Source organism: Acartia tonsa, chromosome 12 (genome assembly GCF_053477335.1).
Source record: "Acartia tonsa isolate MP-2025a chromosome 12, ASM5347733v1, whole genome shotgun sequence".
NCBI classification, from domain to species: Eukaryota; Metazoa; Arthropoda; class Copepoda; order Calanoida; family Acartiidae; genus Acartia; species Acartia tonsa.
In genome coordinates, this window is record NC_137271.1 from 21,868,441 (window position 1) to 21,889,883 (window position 21,443).

At 33.9% G+C, this 21,443-nt stretch overlaps 2 protein-coding genes across 2 annotated transcripts in view; one reads left to right on the forward strand and one right to left on the reverse strand.

Moving 5' to 3' along the window:
- LOC145334352 (chloride intracellular channel Clic-like) overlaps positions 1–21,443 on the reverse strand; it is a 426,064-nt gene that overhangs the window by 243,143 nt on the left and 161,478 nt on the right. The window lies entirely within an intron of this gene.
- Positions 135–21,267, forward strand: LOC145333243 (uncharacterized). Its single transcript, XM_080178380.1, has 23 exons — positions 135–154; positions 3,296–3,720; positions 4,010–4,129; positions 4,781–4,890; positions 8,293–8,454; positions 8,837–8,923; positions 9,583–9,666; positions 11,918–12,050; positions 12,257–12,646; positions 13,307–13,372; positions 14,353–14,494; positions 14,871–14,992; positions 15,190–15,648; positions 15,987–16,136; positions 16,475–16,600; positions 16,868–17,042; positions 17,398–17,509; positions 17,737–17,783; positions 18,164–18,241; positions 18,691–19,033; positions 19,531–19,631; positions 20,052–20,160; positions 21,109–21,267. The coding sequence occupies exons 1-23, from the start codon at positions 135–137 to the stop codon at positions 21,265–21,267; spliced, it is 3,720 nt and encodes a 1,239-aa protein (XP_080034506.1).

Genomic DNA, 21,443 nt, shown 5'->3' on the forward strand with positions numbered 1-21,443 from the left:
CTAAAAATCTCAATATTGAAAAAAATTATGTTTAACTTGGGTGGGGGGATTAATTCCTCCTGAAAAATTAGAAGCCTTTTCAATCCCTTCATTTTTGAAGCTGGCATGTAAGGTAGGCTAGATGACATTAAAGAATGTCTTCACAAACCCAAGGGTTAGTAATCTAAGGTTATTAGTTATCAGGTTTTTATTAAAGAAATCACAAAGAAAACCTATCAGCCTATTTTTTCATTGTAGATGTTATTTTTTAAATCCATTGTTAGATGTAAAAAATTGTGGGGTGATTAACGTAAAATAATAGTTGGGCATGAGCTATATGTGACTCTGCCCATAGGGCAGGGACCCTGTCCCGATTTTGATTTGGGTCTTTGATATCAGCTAATAACATTGTAAATATAAACACACAGCCAGAAGACCATTTGCTAGCAGACGTAAGGAGTATCCACCATTTGGGCTAGATAGTTGTCTATAATTTACACCTATACTTATACATTTTTTGTGGGGTGTTTTTAATTGGTTTCTAACCGTTGCTTAGCCTAACCTAAGAAAGGTTTGTAATAAATCGATACTTTTTTTGCAACACTGATCATTAATCATAAAATTCTGCTCTAATTCACTCTAAGAGGCATAAATATTATTTTATATCCTTATATTGTTATCAGGACGGGATAGTATGTAAAATTTTATCTCCACAATCATAGGTTCATATTATATTTTATATGATAAAAAAAGGGCATGTTTGTGTGTACTTTAAAATCTCGCTTTACTAATATGGTTCTTCTTTGCAGTGAAGCTTTTAATAATTACAGGGATGGTTTAAAACTATTATTCCCTTGAGAAATCGTCTATGGATAATTCCACTCCCCCCTAAGAAAAACAAATTCTTTTTCTTTTTAAAACCAAAACTTCATTATAATAAGAAACATGATGTCTTTTTGTATGTCGGCTAAGATCTCGTAGACGGCTAGATCTATTGTTCCACAATTTCATTAAGGATGGATTAAGGTTATTTAGAGGTGGGGTATAACATCCCCTCTCCCCCCCCAAAAAAAAACAAAACAAAGTATAATGTATATGCTCTTTAGAATCTAAAGGCCATGACATTCTTTTTCTTTTGTTATTGGGCTGTTTTAAAAGGTAATATACATAAACATACAGACATGAGTTAGCTATAGAGTATATATTCTTTCCAAAAGAAGCATTTAAACTGCAATTATAATTAAAAACCCCTTTTTAAAACATCTATTACATAACATTAATGTGGGAAAAAATGTTTTACTGTTTAATTATAAGCTAGAATACAGAAATAGTACAATTGAAGATAAATTAATTTGTCTCCCCTATTTTTAAAGTCTTTGATGTTTTACCCTTTTACTACTAATACATAAATTGATATAAAATACATAGATATTTAGAGAGATTCTCGCATACCCTTATATAATGTTTCTCTCTGTCGGCTATTAATTAATGATAACCCCCCCCCCTCCCCCCAGTTATGTCTTTACCCATATCCTTTCCTGGCCATGGAGGAACGTATTGATCAACGATCCCTGTCACAATATCCACATATGTTATATCCGGAACAGATCTAAAATACTCTACTATACACAGTTCACATAATTCCGGGGAGTGAGAGGACAATGACAATAACATTTACATACAAATCGTTCATCTATCTATTAGTTGCCAGCTACCAAAGTAGAATTCCTGACATAAGATGAATTTATAATTCAGTGAATTATCCCTTACTCCCTGAATAATCTGAACTAAATGAGAGTAACAATTACAGAGCTTCCTTGTAAAATTACTTTTCATCACTGGGACTGGAAAGGGGACTGGATAAGGAATTGATCTTCCACAAAATACTTTCAGTTTGGTTTTTTCCTCTCTCTTTGCCTTTCTTTTTCTTTTTCGAGCTTTTTTTTATACTTTTCTCTTGGGAGGTGGGTAGTAACATTTTCCCCCGCCAAAAATTTTATAAACATAGGACTTACGAGAACCTTATCGGTTCCGCAGTGCGAGATCCTTCGGTACACACAGACTGACTCACATCTGACTTACATAAATTTCTAACAATCCTGAAAAAAAAATACATTTTATTTAAATTTTTTGAGTTTGGGGGGGTGGGAGGGCAGGGGAGTCGCAAAAAAATTATCTCAAAACATAAACAAATTACTTTTTGAGGAATTGTAAAAACATAAAAATACCCAAGGAAAAGGAGAGAGAGGACAAACAAGCAAAATAGTTGTAAAACGTATGCATCCCCCCAATGATCACCAGCAACAATAAGCAAAATTATTCATAAAAATATGAGGAAAGATTAATTTATCATCCAATTTCGTATCCCTGCCTCCCTGATCCTAATCTACGCTTATTGTTGTTGATTATCCCCTAGCCCAACTTTTTGCAATAGTCCTATTCTTTCTCAGAGATACAAGGATATGTCAACGGTCAATTCGGTCTTTGATTACAGAGCCTCTAGATTCTAGGGGCGAAGAATCTAGTATGCTAAAAACTAATAATAGCTGCTCTAGACTTATTCCAATATATATTACTTTATATCCGTTGTCCTATTCCTTTATTATTGTAAGTAGATTCTCTATAAGTCATTGGTTTTTAGCTCATAATAAAATTATGCTAGACCTGATTGTTACGTAAATCTATTTAAAAGATTAGTTTTCCCTATTTAGAAAAAAAACTTTGTTTGATATTTTGACCCAGGATTTCAAAATAACAATTAATAGTTAATATTGGTGCTCTGCTTAAAATATAATTGCCCTTGTTTTCAATACAATCAAATCAATCGAAATATTATTACTCGAATGTTATTCCAGATTTTCATGGACGAAGCCCAATCTGTACCACTTTAGATTCCTTTGACGTCATATAAATGAGGGAGATGAGAGGAGAAGTGGGAAAGAAAACCACTAAAAAAGAGATGGAGAATTTCTCCTTTTAATTACGTCACAGGAATCAAAAGTGGTACAGATTGGGCTTCGTTATTTTCATGTACTTTGATAAAGTGATGCTCGTAGCTGGCTAAAATAACAATACTCCCATCTACCCCCTTACATATCCTATATTTAATATAAAATCTAAAACATAGCAAACCCTATATTAGACTAGGTTAATTTATTTCAATAATAAGTTTAAACTAAAGTAATATATAAAGTGTCTTTAATAATAACTATAAAGGTATAGTAATTTCAAACTTTTAAAATACGAAACCAATAAAAAAATGTAGAATTAAAGTGTTTGTGCAAATATTGAAAGCCTAATTTAACCACAAAACTAGGACGAACCGCAGCAACGACCGGGAGAAAGTAAGATCCCCTGACCCGGGAAACTATGTGGATATCAAGCAGCTATTCCTTGACCCTGACCCTCATGACCAACACCACCCTGCAGACAACCAACCCAAGGCTGACTGTTACGTGGACGACCGCAACAAAAACTACATAATTATCAACTCCAACCATGAAATCAGTCATGTCTCAACAACAGAGATGAAGCAGCAACAACAACAACAACAACGCGTGGCGTCGTCTTCGCCGCCCGCAAGAAATGCGCAAAGTGGTGGCAACAAAAACTTTAACGCGTCAAAAAACGCGCGTAATTCTCAGCATGAAATGGCGCAACAACGCGGCAAAGATTATGAACATGTGTATTTCACTAATTGTGCAAGAAAAGGTGGCAGACAAACTGATGATTCATTACAAGGTGAGTGTTGTTTGTTTTTATCAGCAAGGCTGCTCTATAATTCACATTTGTATTTTTGTTACAATTTTCACTAGAAATGTTGTTGGTTTGTGTCTATAAAATATAGTCTCTTTTACCATGGATCTTACAATGGACAAGACATTTGTCTACATCTTCCCTTATACAATAAACAAAATTACCCCCTCTGTAGAAAATCACTATATGCAAAAGTTTGGACATTAAAGGTTTGTACAACCCAATGAAGTTAGACCAATATGTAAGTACACCAATAATTTTCAAAAATGCTTAGGTTCCAAAGTGGTTAAGCTGATAATAAGTGACTCAACAACTACTGGTAGTCAAGATAATGATGGAGATTACTCTAGTATTAATAGAAGAAAAGATACTAGCGATAATTTTGACAATAGAGGTAAAATTATTGATTAGAAAATTACGCCTTTGTAGGCCACCAAAACCAAAAACTTAGTCTATAATGTATATCTGTTTCTTAGTCTTTAGTTTGTATGTATTTTGCTAAGTGTATTATCTCAAGTAATTATTTGGGCTATTTACTTGGCTGTTAAAGGAGATAGATTGCTGAAATTCATTATGTATATTCCACAATTAATATATCTACTCCAATCAAACTATATGAGATAGAGTTCAGAAATGCTCTTGTAATATTTTCTGGTTAATTACCATCTACTCTATTACATACTTTGTCCGTTCGTCTGTATTGCTCCTCAAAACAATTTGTTATTTTTTTATTGCTTGATATCTATGGATGATGTCATCCTTTATGAACAAATAAATTCTAAAAATCCATTAATAGTTAGTTGGATGTTGCACCAGATTTTCATGTACTTTAATAAAGAAATACTTCAAGCTATTTAAAATATGATACCCCCCCATCCACCCCCTTTACCCCATCTCTACGCTTTACCCCATCCCCTCCCATCCTGATGGAATTACGAACGGACCAATAAAGGAGCATATTAGCAACCTAAATTGACAACATTTTCCCACCTGTCAATATATCCACGTATACTATATCCAATATTCTAACAATTTTCTACCATAGATGAATCACCAGAGAATGACCATGGAGAAATAGAAGAAGAGGCTGATTATGCATCTGTGGGGTTCTATACTACTATTCCAAGGAACAGAAAAGGACAGACTAAGTATAAGGTAATCATTCTAAGCTTTTACGTTTTCTATGAAGAAAACATGATATATATTCTATGCTAATATTCTAAGAAACAGAAAAGGACAAACTAACTATAAGGTAATTATTCTAAGCTTTAAAGTATTCTATGAAATAAGGAATATGGTATATATTCTATAATACTATTCTTAGAAACAGAAAAGGACAGACTAAGTATAAGGTAATTATTCTAAGCTTTTAAGTATTCTATAAAATAAAGAATATAGTATATTTTCTATACTACTATTCTAAGAAATCTAAAAGAACAAAAAAAATATAAGGGGATTCTAAACTTTATTGATTTATAATGATCTATTTTTTTGCGTTTTTGCCCTGCTATATGCTTATCATCCTTGTTACAATATTAAATTAAAATTCTTAGAATTGGACCCAATTTACCTGTCAATTTTCAAGGATGGTGATAAAATTTCGGGATGCCTGAAATTTCAATAGTTTATATATAAATTATATAATAGGATTATTATTATTAGTTTTATAAAAATAAGCATCTAAACGGGGTTGTCAACACCCCATTGAAATGGCGAGGCCCGCCTTACCATTTTATCACTTACCAATCGATGCTTTATATTGATCATTATGAATTTTGACCATAACTACACTATAAAGCTCTTCTAATAATGACAACATATTTATGTTAATAAAATAACAGTACACGGTTTGACAGGGTATAACTTTCCAGTGATCTAAAGGGATAATAGTCGATTAATCAAGAATGATGATACACAAAATTACCCCTTCTATAAATTACAATTAGTTCTTGAAACACATGGACACTCAACTTAAGAAATCAACTAATCAAAATTCAATAAACGTCCCCAAAGTTGTTAAGCCAACAAATGAGAATACATTATAATAAAACTTTGGGGACTAGTGTAATAAACAGCACAATGTCCCCTCCCTCCCTGATAACTTTCCCTTATGTTTAATTCCTGCCCCAATTAACCTTTCATTGATTTTTCAACCTTAGCATTTGAAGAACAAAAAATTAATTCCTATATTTGTATGTCCTCAAAAAATTAGAGTAAAACAGTAAGAAAGGGAGAAAGGGTTAAATAACCACCTTGTGCAACTTTTCTATTTGGTCATTCAAAATCAACGAATGGTGTCGCTTATATTAACACAGCCAAGAAACAGAAACTAATTTAGAAGCAGACGAAACAGGTCTTTGAAAATGGAAGGGAGGTAGTTTTCTGTATATACATCTATACTATAGATCTGTTCTCAAAAACATGGATGTTCAAGGGGGGAGGGTAAAGGATTAATCCCGCCCCCCCCCCCGCTATAAAAAAATTCCTTAGTTGCAGGGAAAGAGGGAGCAATGACTGTTAATTTAATCTACAACCCTTTCTTTCCCACAATATATCCATCTTTCATATGAGATTTATTTATCATTTATTTGCCTATCACTTTTTCTGTATTGTTAAAAATAGGTCATGCTTACCTCTAGACCGATTTTATACTAATTAAAGAATGTTTAATTCTCGCATCGTATTATAAACAGCTTTCCGCGGATATAGAATGTGCAATAATAAGATTAAAACCAGTTTTTTTAGCCCCGAGGTGCCGAAGGGTTTTAGCCGCTGAATTAATCTGTTAATACTTGTTGTATAATAAAGTACAAGTGAAGGAAATGATTCTTTCAAGCCCTAATTTTCCGATATCTCTATATGTAAAATCTAGATTATTCAACATATATACATATATCTCGTAATGTTTTTTTTTTGCAAATTTCTATACAGGGAGAGGAAAATCAATTGTAAATTATTATGATGAAAGAAACGGTTGAAGATTAAATTAATCGTTTTTACATGTAAAAGCTAAATAACTAGACTTTTATACGCAATTTTAATGACTATGGTCGATAAATTGACGAAAAACCCCAGTGATGATACACAAAATTACCCCATCTGTTGATTTTTATTAGTGGTTGAAGCGTTTGGGCGCTCAACTTTGAGAACAAACCAATCCAAATTCAAAAACAGTAGCCAAAGTTGTTCAGGCAACGAATAAGAAAAAGTTATTATGAAACTTTAGGGTTTATTGTAATAACAGTCCAATGTCTATAGCGGGGTAGGTTTATGTCAATTTCACCGCTTATCCATGAAACTTTATAATTATTGAATATTTGAAGTATTTGCATATATTATTCATAGATTTTGGAAATATTTTAATGTAAAAAGATCATTATTGTACATTTCAATTTTACAAGATTTGAAATTGATATCAGTCTTTTATTCTTTTTAAAAGCGAAGCTTTTCTATAATTAGGGTCGGTCCGTCCGTACGTCCGTCCGTAACGGATAGCTTTTTTCGTTAATTTAGACATGTTAGAATTGTCCTATCGATTTCAAATTTTGCATTGTGATTCCTTTAGTAGTTAGGTACGATTTAGAAAGCGTAGCAACTCTATAATCATTACCAAAATGTCCGTACGTCCATTTTAAACATGTTGATTTTTTTACTTTTTTAAATAGTTTTTTTTCGTTAATTTATGCATGTTAGAATTGTCCTATCGATTTCAAATTTTGCATGGTGATTCCTGTAATAGTTAGGTACGAGTTAGAAAGCGTAGCAACTCTATAATCATTACCAGAATGTCCGTACGTCCATTTTAAACATGTTGATTTTTTTTACATTTTTAACAACAAATTTGTATATGACCTAATTATCCGATTGGTCTGATTTTTGGTATACTGATTCCTGGGACAACAAAGTACAATATTATAAGCGAAGCAACTCTATAATCAAGTCCTAAAAATGTAAGTATGTCCATAATCATTATCCTGTATCAAGCAGTTTTTCAACAAATTTACTTACAATTTTGCTTTAACTCTTATACATTCGCATTCTGATTATTCAGTTCTGACATTACACAAGTGTTAATGTCCGTTTGTCCTACCGTTTCAGAGCTTCGCTTTTATGGATGTTGTCATCCTTGTTATAAGTAGATTGTAAGGTACTTTTCTTGAATTTCAATTGGCTGTTGTTTTTAAACTATCAGTGTCCTAACTTCTGAACCAATAATTCAATCTACAAATGGAGTAATTTGTTAACAATTATTTTGGCTAAACATGAATTTTTCATCAGTTATCTTATCCCTTTAAATTACTGTATAACAGTTGGCATCATTAATTAAATTTTCTTGTTATTGCTGCGCTACTTGTTGACATAATTGTTCTTGTTTCCTAGACAAATGGAAGCTTTTTATAGTGCCTAAAAATGACATCTTACTGGCCTACCATTGGTCAATTAAAATGTATACTGGCCTGCCATTGGTAATTGAGTCTTTGTATTGGCCTACCATTGGTCATTTATATTGCAGTATTATGAACAGCTTCAACACTTTATATACATATTTATTTTCAGGTAACCTCTCCCTTCAGCTCCAACAAGTCCAACTCTAGCAACGACAATACAACATCTGGGGGTGGTGGTGGCAGGTTCTACACCCCGCAGTACACCACCTCTCTGCCCAGACCTGTCAAGGTGGCCAAGGGTCTTTGGAACAAGACCAAATTCTTTGAAAAGGTAACTATTTATAAGAGGACGTCCAAGCTTTTTTTTTTTTGAGGGGGGGGTGGGTAATCTTTATATCATATAGACAAGAACGTTCAAGCTTTTTTTTGGTGGGGGGTAAAAATTAAAATTCATTTTGGGAGGGAGGGGTTAATCACCCCTTTACCCACCCACCCCCTCTTTTACGTCCCTGCCTTTATACAAAAGTAGCTGGATGTATAAATGTATGTCTGTTTGTATCTATCTAAGTATAGTATTAGTCTCGTGCATGTTTTAGTCCCATCCGGGCTAACAAAACTGTTTTAAATCTTATAATTTTTCCTTTTAATATCCGCGGAAACCTGTACAGTGTCTATTTTACGATACAAAAAATAACTATTTGAAATATGTTTAGGTTGGCTTGGAGACCAAAGCCAAAGCAGAGAAGCTATTTCCCAGTTCTGTTGACAGATTAATACAAACTTTTGAAAGCAAATCATTAGTAAGGATTGTTTTTAGTAGCACAGCTACTATATAATTATACTAGCGGCTTCGCCCCTAGCCTCTAGGGGCTTTTTCCCCAAGAGGTGATCAACAAAATATTAAGGTGAAATTCGTAAAAGGACCAGGGAAATCTTCTGCAAAAAAAAGAAAAAAAGGACCAAGGAAATCTTCTGAAAAAAAAATGTGGGGGAGATTTTTTTGTTTCTGGGGGGGGTTTGGGCTGTGTCCCACCCCACAAGAAAATAGCCTAAAACCACCACAGGACCAGTAGGTATATACCCTGAAGAGTAGAATCCAATCGGTTCAGTGGTTACCGAGATCTTAAGCTTCAAACGGACGGACGGACGGACAGACGGATAGACGGACAGACATCATTCTACTTTTTATTATAGATAATGGTAGTCAATGCGTCCGTTTGACCAATTGTGGTTAACCCTTACAAAAAATTGTCTTTTAGGTTTATTTAAAATATTTTAAAACATAATGTGCTTAACTTTAAATATGTCATCTTTGAAATATTTACATTTTTGTGGGTTTAGCATTATCAAAATCTTTTTTATACCTTATATACCTTATACACAGACAGACAAACAGATGGTCATTATGTTACTTTAGAATTCAGCATGAATGAATACAACAAATCAATTATAATTTTAGACGGAAACGTATGCAACCCTAACCCGACCAAGAAAGGATAAAACAAAGAAGAGCAGCGTAACTGAAATCACAAAGTCAGAACAGGTAAAAAACTGGAGGCAAGGTAACTTCAAACCCTTCAACATACATATTATGACTCTGATTATTGTCGGTCTTGCTAAAGTGGAATATGTGATTTACCTAACTGTTATAAAAGATAAAATGCAAAATTTTTGTGTGAATATAATGCTGACCAATAAACATTTATCTTATTACTTTCTTGGTCAGTCGTTATACAATGCTCTTAAAGGGACTGTGAACGTAAATTTTTCTCATCTTAATATCAAATCTTAACATTATCTCATTCATAATATCTCACAGATAGAGCAAAACGCGCTTTTGTTTGCTTAAAAAACGGCTTTTTCCGACGATTTTTATAAGGTACAGGGAAAGGAAGAAATTTTCCGTATTATATAAAATGTGCATTAAATTGCTTTTTTCTCCCATTATAGCTAAAATTAAACTTTTTCACATAGTTCTAGATTTTTCCTAGCAGTTAAGCTGACTTTTAACATAATCCTTGCTTTAATCCAATGTATAGTTACTTAGAAATTGATAAAATAAGCAATATTTTTTTATTGAAAACCAAATACAATAACAAAGCCAGAAACAGGTTTTTTATTAGTATCCAATTAACTTTAAATGGCCCATCTCTCGCCCACCTTTAATTACAAATTTGTAAATAATAAAGACGCAATATTTCTTTATAAACAGTCTGATAAAAGTGTAAACTAATTCTTCAAAGTGGGTTATTTATTGTTCAACACAATAAAAAAGGATATTATTATTTTATATAACCTATGAGATTCAACCCTTTGTAGACAGTGAGGTATTTTTTTTGTCAATAATACGAATTTAAAATATGTCTTTATTAACCCATTAGTGCCGAACCGGGCATCAAAACCCGGTTCCGAAAAATGGAAAAAAAACCGGTTTCCGGCTTCATAATTGCATCATTCTCAGAATAAATCCCCCCTCTACTACCCTGACTTTCATTTCCCCCTGGAGCAGGCAGTTTAGCTTACTTCCGTTTGCTGGTATAGCTCAACAAAATTTGAAAATCATGAAAATTCAAAATACCCCTCTAGCTTTTTTGTTTTTATAGTAAAGTCGCTGATTTTTTTTGTGAAATCTAATGTTTATTGACAAGTACATCTATTTGTGAATTCGTTTTATTCAAATTATAATTTTTTATATGAATTTTTTATCGTTTCTTTACGCCCTATTATGACCCGGTTCGGCTTGGCCATAAATACCCGAAAATTTTAAAACCCGGCTCGGTTTCGGTTTTTATTACCCGGTTTTAACTTTTCAACCAATAAAAATAACAGTTTACGTCATTAGTAAGGGTTTGAGCCACCCTAATAACCCTAGTAATCTCTATAGGTGTCACCCAATAGTTTTATGCTCGTTTTCTGATATGTAACACCCAAATTTTATATGTTCTTTTTTTGTAGTGTGTGTCTTTTAAAACTTCGAGCAACGGTTTTTTTTACCCGAAAACGGCGGCACCTATAGCCGAAACACTAAATTTGAAATAAATCGCTTCGTATTATACTTGTAGCTCTTTAGATTACATGAGGTTGTGTAGTTTTCAATTACGGATCGTATCAAAGTTCTAAAAAGTGTTCATCTCACTTTTGGCGTTCAAAAATTATATTTTTCGATTTTTGGTCAAAATAACCGGGTTTACACAGGTCAACCGGGTTTTAAAACTGGGGGAAAGCACCAAAAACGGGTGTTAATGCCTGGTTGGTATTTATGGCCAAGCCGAACCGGGTTTTTTTGCAACTTTCCTGTGCACGCCACTAGAGCAAAACAAAAAAATACGAATTCCGTTTTGACCATTATAAAGCTTCCCTGAAACTTACAGCTCGATCGGCCCATAAAATTGGCGCTCGGCACTAATGGGTTAACTAATTACTACGTTATAATAAAACGAATTGGCAATTTTATAGCATAAAATAAATCCTTAACAGTAAGAAAATTGTTTAAACTATATATGACAAGTTAGATATCCCTACAAACATTTTAAGAAACAAAAACGTTCAGATTTTCCCTGTTTTTTCCATTTTCCCTCTCAAAATACCATAAAATCAAGGCATTATTTCTGGATATTTTTGTGAATAGGACATTTTTGGTTGATCAGTGTAGTGAAATGTGCTTAGTAAATGTTAAGATTTGATAATCAGATGAGAAATTTTTACGTTCACACTCCCTTTAAGTATTTTTGATATTTATAAGCTGCGCCACTTATATATGTTGTCACTCTTGTTAGATTATTAAATATTTTTAGAATTTGAATGAGAGACTGAGCCCTGAAAAGAATGTGCTAGCCAGCGCTACGTCAGACTCAAATATCCAGGCGGGGGCTCAAACCTGCAACTCTGATATTTCTGGATCAGATTCTGTCTCCTCTAAAAAATCAGGTAAATTGATTTTTAACAATTTGAATTAAAAAGGCCAAAAAGTATTGTACAATACCTATTTTAATTAATTTCATTTATCTTTAAATTCGTCTAGAATTATGTATGTATATCATATTTAATAAACATTACTAACATAATAAGCTTTTAATGACTATCAGACAAACATATGGAATTCCCTACTTTCATAGTGAAATTTATATTTTCAGGCGATGTCAAAAAGCCCACCCCCGTGAAACCCGCCAGAAAATTACCGCCGGCCACTGCCCCGAAACCTGCCGCCAACCGGCCACCCCTACCTCTACCCAATTATGCCCAGCACAGCTCTGGGGTGGAGGGCAACAGCCCCACTGGCGGAAATGAACCCATGTCTCTGCCATTTCTGCCAGTACGTAGTGAGTCGCTAACCTCGTGGAACCTACCAAAACCGGTTTTTGCAAGCAATTCAACCTCATCCAACAATTCTCCAACCAACATGAGCACCACAACAGTTGTCTCAGTGTCGGGGGATGCAAAAAGCGCGGGAAAAGTGTTGCGAGAAAAATGTTCAGCGGCATTTGCGCAAATTTCGCTGGAAACGTCCTTGGCGTGTGTGACAGGTGTCCGAGAATGTGTCGGATATTTGATTTGTGCATTTATTTTGTTAAAGAGTTGATTGGAGAGGGGGGTGGGGAGATAATGTTGCATGTTTGTTAATGCAAGGAAAATGTACTTAGAAATTCTAAATATGCGCAGGCAGCTACTTGTCCTAACTTCCTTCCTCGCAATGCCCTTATGAGAAACATCTTTCCTTTGATTTGATGAACATATTTGCAGTAATGTTGCAAATTTTTAGGCAAACATGTATAGAAAACATATATGAAATTTAGCCCTAGCTAGGAAAATCAAGAAAATTTAGATTCTCCATATTTTTTAAATAGAGGACATATTTTTGTTACGTATTTTTCATGTTTTTTAAGGGATATGACCATAAATTGATGTACAGTACATTACCAATGATAACACACAAAATAACCTCCCTCTGTATATGGAGATAATAGGTTGAAATGTTTTGACATTTGTATATTAAATTAAACATTAGATTTAATAATAGTACACAAAGTTGTTATGCCTACCAATCAGATTAACAGTCCAATGTCCCCTTCCTCCCTGGTTTTTCCGTAACACAAGTTTTTAAATCAATGATGACCAGATATTTATTCATGTAGATTCAATTTGAAGTATTTTTAAATGTCTAAAAACCGACACATTTTCTACAGATTTAGAAACCAACGAGTCAACCATTACAGAAAATGATGAAAGAAAAGAGAAGGATTTAGAAACAGGTCAGTTAGTTTATAATTGGTAGTGCAGATATGCAGATAGGGAGTGTCAGTACGTCCATACGCTTTTGTCACTTTTAGTTTATTGACAAAGAGAGGGGTAGGTTTCTGGTAAAATCTGTAAAGGTTATGTGTTATAAATTAAAAATTGTAGTAGAACGATAAAAATTTATGCTAACTTTTTATAAATTTAGTGAATATTATTTACTACTATTTTTAAATCTTAAAACACACACCTTTACGGATTTTACCATGCAGAATAAGAGATATAAGTTTTCCGGAATTGTAATCTAGGGAGTAGATTTGAAATCTGCATCAAATTTTAAGGATTTTTTTTATAAAATTCGTTTTTTGTATAATTCTTTATCTAAAAGCGGAAATACAAATTAAGTTAATTAATTTTGGCATCTGTGATTGGTGGATTTAAAAAATCTGCGCTCTGATTGGATGTCGTACATCATTCAACCAATTAGAGCGCAGGTAGTTTAAAATCCACCTATCCTATTGGTCAAAATTAATTAACTTAAAATGTATTTTCGCTTTTAGATAAAGAATTTTACAAAAAACGAATTTTATAAAAAAAATCCTTAAAATTTGATGCAGATTTCAAATCTACTCCCTACATTAAAATTCCGGAAAACTTATATCTCTTAATGCAGAATCCTACCCCTCTTTTTGATAAATGTAACAATATGAATTGCTTAAAATAGAATATGATTATAAAGCCTATAAAATTGACGTCATACAATACAAATGACCAATGATAGGCCAATACACAGACTACATTACCAATAACAGGCCAATACACAGACTAAATTACCAAAAACAGGCCAGTATACATTTTAATTGACCAATGGTAGGCCAGTATGACGTCATTTTTTATAGGCACTATAAAAATGCACAAATAAAAAGTGCATTGATTTAAATTTGTGATTTAATGATTTATTTTTATTGTATACTACTATACTTAATTGATTTGATAGGATTATCAGTGGAAACGTCAGTAAAGGAATCTACCAATTTTGCAACAACGTCCACAGCGCAGGAATCTGACAATTTTGCAAAAGACACTACTGATGCATCCAATAATGAAAAATCTAGTCCTCAAAGGAATGTACATATTAAGTTTGAAAATGGATATAGAATAGACATGGATATTACGACAGTAGGTTGCTAACATGGATATCACTTATTGGTCAGTTCGTTCATCCATAGGCATAGGATGGGGTAAATTGGTTGGATTAGCGGGATCGTTTGTTCAGCCAGCTAATAGTTTTACTATATTAGAGTACATGGTAATCTGGTGTAAGATCCAAGTAATAATAAATCCACTAGCTTGAACTAATTTTTATTTGGAGTAAAGAACTGATAAATTAACGACATGACAATATTCTAATGAGAACATGCTTATGTCGATATTATAACTAATACAAAAAAATTAACACAAGATGAAATTTAAAATTTTACTTAAACATAAAATATTAAAATGTACAATTTACAGTAATGTTGAATCCATCTATTCCATACCTTTCATCCCATCTTCAACATACTCACAAATAACTTCACCCATTCCTTTCTCAAGATCATCTTCAATGCCACAATCAGATTTGTATTCAAATGAAGGTAAAAAGTTTGTCTATTCTTGAATGGTTAAACAGTTGACCGCGGACGCTAAAATGAAAGTTTATCAGTTAAGCTAGCTCCTTATAAACCCTCAAATATTTCCTTTATGATTTATTGAACGATTTCTACAATTTCATGTTAGACTATAAAAGTAAAACGTCAATGAATCTTTAAATAACATTTAGTATATATTTCAGATTATGACCTGTTACCCCTGCCCTCTCCCCCTACGCCCCCACCCCCTCCACACACCCAACCCACCTCCCATTACTTACCACCACCACCTCCCCCCTCTTCTATGCTAAACTCACCAGTCCCTTTGCTCACCACCTCCATCCTTCCCTCATCGTTCCCGCATTCCTCAGCTGCAACGTCTCTGACGTCATCAATGGCAGGAACATCTTTTGTGACGTCATCATTGTCAGCAACATCATCAATGACGTCATCAATGTCAAATATAGCTTCTATGACTCCTTCAATGTCAGGAACAGCATACATGACGTCTTCAATATCAGGAACAGCTGTGATATCACCACTGACTGCTGTTCATTCCATGGTGTCACCATCGTTTTCACCAACAACAGCTGTAACCTGTATGACGTCAACAATTGGAGGTCTGGATGGAAGTGGCTACAGCAGTGCAGTTTATCTTATAGGTAACTTATGTGTGTCATATTATGTAGATTGGCAGACGTACAGACATAATCCTAATAATAAAGTAACAGGATATCTGTCTGTCTGTACTAAAGGGTCCCGCTAACTGATGAACCAATATGTTTTTTTATTACAGGGTAGCTTCTCATAGGTCCTGGAAAGGTTTATAACTATTTTGGGGGAGGGTACCACCACCCTCCCAAGATAAATCACCCCTAGAAAAAAATCCCCCCCACCAAAAAAAATACCTCCCTCAAGTAACCCTAGAAGCTTCTAGAGGCGTAGCCGCTAGTCTATTAATAAAATATTTGCGCTACTTATAACCAAGATCCTATTCTAGGTTCAAATAAAGGCGAATCAATTGGAGGAACATCCCTACTGGTGACAACAGCCCCTGCCCCGTCCTCCTCCAACCTTACTGAAAGTCTAAATCTTTGCTCCAGCACAGTTACAAACTTTTCATCATCCATCAACCATAATAGCTCTTCAGGTATACTTAGAAAGCTTCACTAAAAATGTATAATCGTATTATAGACAGCTTTCCGCAGTTATTAAAATAAGATTAAAAGCAGTTTTGTAAAGCCCCAACTAACAAATTTTTATTTTTATTTTAATATTCGTGGAAAATTGTCTGTATTACGATGCTATACATGATTTTTTAGTATGGCTAAGAATCAGTTCTATTCTAGCAGATATTAATTGGTTTCGAATCCATACTGAAAAGATAGTTTTGTCCTTTAAAGAAAGTTTTTAAGGTTAAGAATAGGTAAATCTATGTGTCAATTATTATGGTAAGACTATACCTAAATTCATCAAAATTTATTACAGGATCAAATGTATCGCGACCGACGTCAATCTACGGGACAACACCTCGTAACGCGTCATCCAGGACCGCAGCTCAGAGAGCTGAGTGGCTGAAGGGGCTACACTGCAATTCTGTAGACTCTATACTAGGTAATATATAGGGATAGGACAATAAATGACTAAATATTCTATTATCTGCTAATATTCCTACCCCAAAGCTTAAATCTAAATAAATAAAATTGTTAAAAATTACATGATTTGTGTAAGGGAAGGGGGTGTGGTTGGTATTACCCCTTAACCTCCCCCCCCCCTCTCTTAAATTATTATGTATTACATTTTCTTGGAAATCAAAAATATTTTCAGCTAGATATTACTGCGCTGATTTAAGATAAAAGTTTCTATTTTTCTTAAATTTAGATAAAGCAGAAGAGGACGACATCCATGTCGGTATGACAGCAGAAAGCGCGGCAAAATTTGCGCACAGTCACAGCATGATGAAGCCCGCGAAATCTTTCTCTGCCCTGACATCAGCTGATATGTCAGCTGTTGCAACTTCACCATGTTCACCGTCTTTGCTCTTGGCTGAGTCTTCAGGGATGTTTAGTAAATGTATTTAAAATAAGATTCAGAGAAATCAATGAAAAATTGTATAAATTTATAATCCAAATAACTAAATTGATCTAGTGTTGGGGACCTTTTTCGTCTGCTAACAAATTTCTTTCGTCTGTTGTAGCAACATGGATGTGCTAATATTTTCGATGCTTTTAGGTGATATTCAAAGACCTAATCAATATTCCTGTTCAGGGTCTATTGGTTGAGGACATACAGTTATTTAATCCCTTCCTCACTCTATTGTTTTACTTTAATGATAACCTGCTATTGCCATTCCACTTAAGGACATTATTGTCTTTGATATTCAATATTTCCTAAACATCAGTATTGTTGATAGGTTCCTCATGCTCCATGTATGACATAACTGGGCTTGATTCATCAGCATCAGCATACTCTATCTTGAATACTTCATCTGAGTTTACACCTTCATTGATGGATTCGGTTCAGGTGAAATTTACTTTGTAATGTTATTCAAATATTAAGATTCTCATTGTCATTCTTATGATGACACAAAAAAAGAGTTATGGGTATGCCTTGGCCCATAAACTGTTACAGCTCCTTTGGATAACAGTTGTGCAATCAAATTGCTGATTGATAGCAGGACGTTGGCCCTTTCTTAAAACGATATTCTAATAATGGAAAAAATAACTATTCACAATCTTATATACTTTCAGAATCATAACAGTGATAGTGGATTTTCTAGTCTTTATGGATCCGTCAGGTATAATATATTGATAATTTGTGATTTTTGACTTAACAAAAGCATTTGATAAATATCTCGTGGTAATGAATTATTATTGTATCATAATAGGAGCTCTTACACATTTTAAAAGTACCTGTTAATCTGGAACTATTGTTTTGACATATATTTTATTGGCTAATGTCGACTTTTTAGAAAAAAGTGTCAATTACTGTCAAAAAATTGACTGGCTGTTAAAATTATTAAAATTAGTATTTAATTGCTTATGCGAATAATGGCTGGCATATGATATGTTATTGCAATTCAGTGATTCTACTAGAATTTATTATGTGGAATATTCATGACAAACTAAAAATAAATTCTCTAAATGCTTGAAAACTATTTGATAAAATATTTTTCAGAACAACGCTAATGTCCCCAGTGTCGATGCTTTCATCAGTCAGCACTAGAAGTTCTAGAAGCTCTAGTTCTAGCATAAGGTATTTAGATATTAGAATGTAGAAAATCAAATAGGAATAAAAAAAGAAATTAGACCAACTCTTACATGAATTATTAGCGGCTACGCCTCTAGTTATTTCAAGGGCGACTTAAGGTGTGATGATGGGTGGGAAGTTAAATAAGAAAATTGGGGGGGGGGGGGGCATTTTTTCCAGAGCGAATTTTTCATCATAGGTAGGTGGTACCCTCCTGCAAAATAGTTATAAACCTTCCAATAAAGGAGAACAATACAGGTTCAGCATTTAGAGAGATCTATCGGTACAGGCTGATAAACAGTCAGACAGATAGACATCATGTTACTTGACATTTAATAAGAAACCTTATCTCCAAAGCTTGCTTATTTAATTTTAATGGATTGGCCCATCATACAAATGATTTTCATTTTTGTATCTGCTGTGAGCTGTCGATTCATGTGAATTTGATATTTCAGGTCTGCAAGTAATGTCAGCTTTGTAGCTGTGGAGGAAGCAATTCAAGAAGAATTTGAGAACAATAATAACAGCAACCACTCTGTGTATCACCATCAAAAACCAACCTTCCTACCCAACACAAGTCCAGCAGAGACGCCTGGTGAGCAAAAACTTAACAACCACAATGGCCCATCCTCGCTAGTGTACGAGCCCAGTGCGCACTCAAATCCAAGATGGCGGCCACAGCTGCAGCAGCCACGTGGCAAGAACACGTGGTTTGATGACAAAGTGCGGGAGTTCTTGGATTCCTGCGAGTTGGACACAATTTGTCAGGAATCTAATGTATACAGAGTTAAATCAAAGGTTAATTCTTAAGACAAGAATATCTTTAATACAAGTTTTGTTTATCCTATCAAAAAGAGTAGTATTTTTTTTTGTCTGTAGCTTAAGATTTTGTTAACTACTAAACCGATTCTTTATTTTTTGGAAACTTTTTATAGATATCAGAATAGTTTTAGGCTATTTGATTTTTATATTTATGTTTGGTTTTAGGCTGTTTTTACTTATTCAAATACAGAGCTCTTAAATGCTAGGGGTGCATCTGCAAGTAATTTAGAAAATATTAAAAGTCTTTTAATTCTATTTGGGAAATTTACAGAAAAGAATAATGCACAACGCTTGCCTAAAAATGCCAAAATTAATATTTATATCTGTTGAGCGTGGCTTTAATTGAATACGAATATTGTAGCTGCAGCTGAGGGTGGATACAGCTGATTCAAAATTTGGTAACTGTCGCTTTTAAAATATGCTGTGTTTATCTAAAAATGCCACAAATTATGTTCTTACTATTTTCAATTAAGGTGATGTCACTTGAGGAGACGCTGAACAAACTACGCTGTGATAACGAGCAATACAACAAATATTTCTCAAACCTGGAGTCAACCCTTCTGAAATCCGCTAGGTAGGAACATTTTTACTTAATCTAAAAACTGAAATAGAAAGGGAAGAAAATATTAATATATAAAAAGCTCCATCCTATAATTTAAAGTAGTAAGGTTTTTTTTGTTTGTAGCTGAATATCTCGGAAAATTCATGTCCGAATTGGTTGTACTTTTCAGGGGAGCTTTATAAATGCCTTAGATTTTTGGTTTGTGCCAGGTATAGACTGAAAGTGAAGAGCACTCTATTTGATAATGGGCAGCCTATTGGCCCATAAGAGTTTAAACCGCCCTAAATGGGTTTAGGGCACCCTTTAAGGCCATATTATCAAAGATATCTCAAGAACAGGCATTGTGAAAGCACCAGGGACACCCAGAGAGTGGATTATTATTTTATCCAGCTAAAAGTTTCACTTTACTAGAGTACATGATAATTTTTCTAGGTATGGTGAATTGGAGCGGCTACGGCTGCACGTATCAGAACTGGAGAAAATAACTTCACTGTTGTCAAGCCTACACTGGAGAAGGGAGAGATTAGCAAAGAAATTACAGGTAAACACCAGGCATCTAAAGGGATAAGACAATGGTTGATAAGTAATTCAGATCAACAATGATGAAACACAAAAATATCCCTTCTGTAGATTAAAATTAGTGGTTAAAAGGTTTGAACACTAAACTTGATGAAAAAATTTTGTAAGCAAAAAAATAAGGAAACGTTATTATAAAACTTTGGGGACTAGTGTAATTAAACATCCCATTGTCCTCTCTCTCTGTCTCTTGGTAAACACATCCACTAGATGTCAGGAAACTGATGGGTCGGGTCTGTACTGCAATGTGTCATAATATAAACGTTAAAAGTTAATGTACCTAGAGTTAAAGCTATGATTTCAGAACAAAGGTTATGCAATAAAGAATCAAGGGCTTGATAAAAGTATCTATGTAGTATCTATGTATGTATCTATGTAGCTTAAGGTCTTAATGCCAACCGCTGGACCGATATGTTTCTCCCATTAAGTGAATCTTCTTATAGGTCCAGGGAAAGTTTATAACTATTTTGAGAAAGGTATCCGCCCTCTAAAGAGAAACTACCCCTTGAAAAAATCCCCCCTCCCCAGAAAATATTTTACGACACTTTTCCTATTTAAATATAAATATAATGCAGATGGTCGACACCGCCATTCTCCCCCTCTATCTCTAAAATGCTCCTCTATCCCCCTAGGAGTAGAACCACTGGTATTTATAAAAAATAAACTTCGCAACTTATAAACCTAATTGTTGTTGTTTTATTTGTAAAAATCGATATATTAATATTTGGATGTTGCATCCGATTTTTATGTACTCTAATAAAATGATAATCGCAGTTAGCTAAAATAATGATACCCCCTCCTCTTCTACTGTATGAACGAGCTGACCAATAAATGAGGACCATGTTAGCAAACTCAATTGACAAAAAAATTTCCCCTTTCAACATATCCACGTATATTCTGTATCCATATTTAGACTGAAGAGGATTATTTTGAGAAGCACAGCATGGAGAGAAAGAAAGAGACCGTGGAGGAGAGAATACAAGAGGCGGAACATCTACAAATTAATATCAGAAAACGCAGCCTACACATTGAGGAACTTTATTCATCAATTTTATTACATATAATACAATGAATAACGATAAATTAATACATATCTAATGATGATAAACAAAATAATTGGTTAAAAAGCTACCAATCGAAATTCAATGCTAGAACTTAATATTTTTGAGCTGACGAGTATAATACCTTATTTTGGTATCATTTTATTTAATAACTAGCGGCTACGCCCCTAGAAGCCTCTAGTTGCAC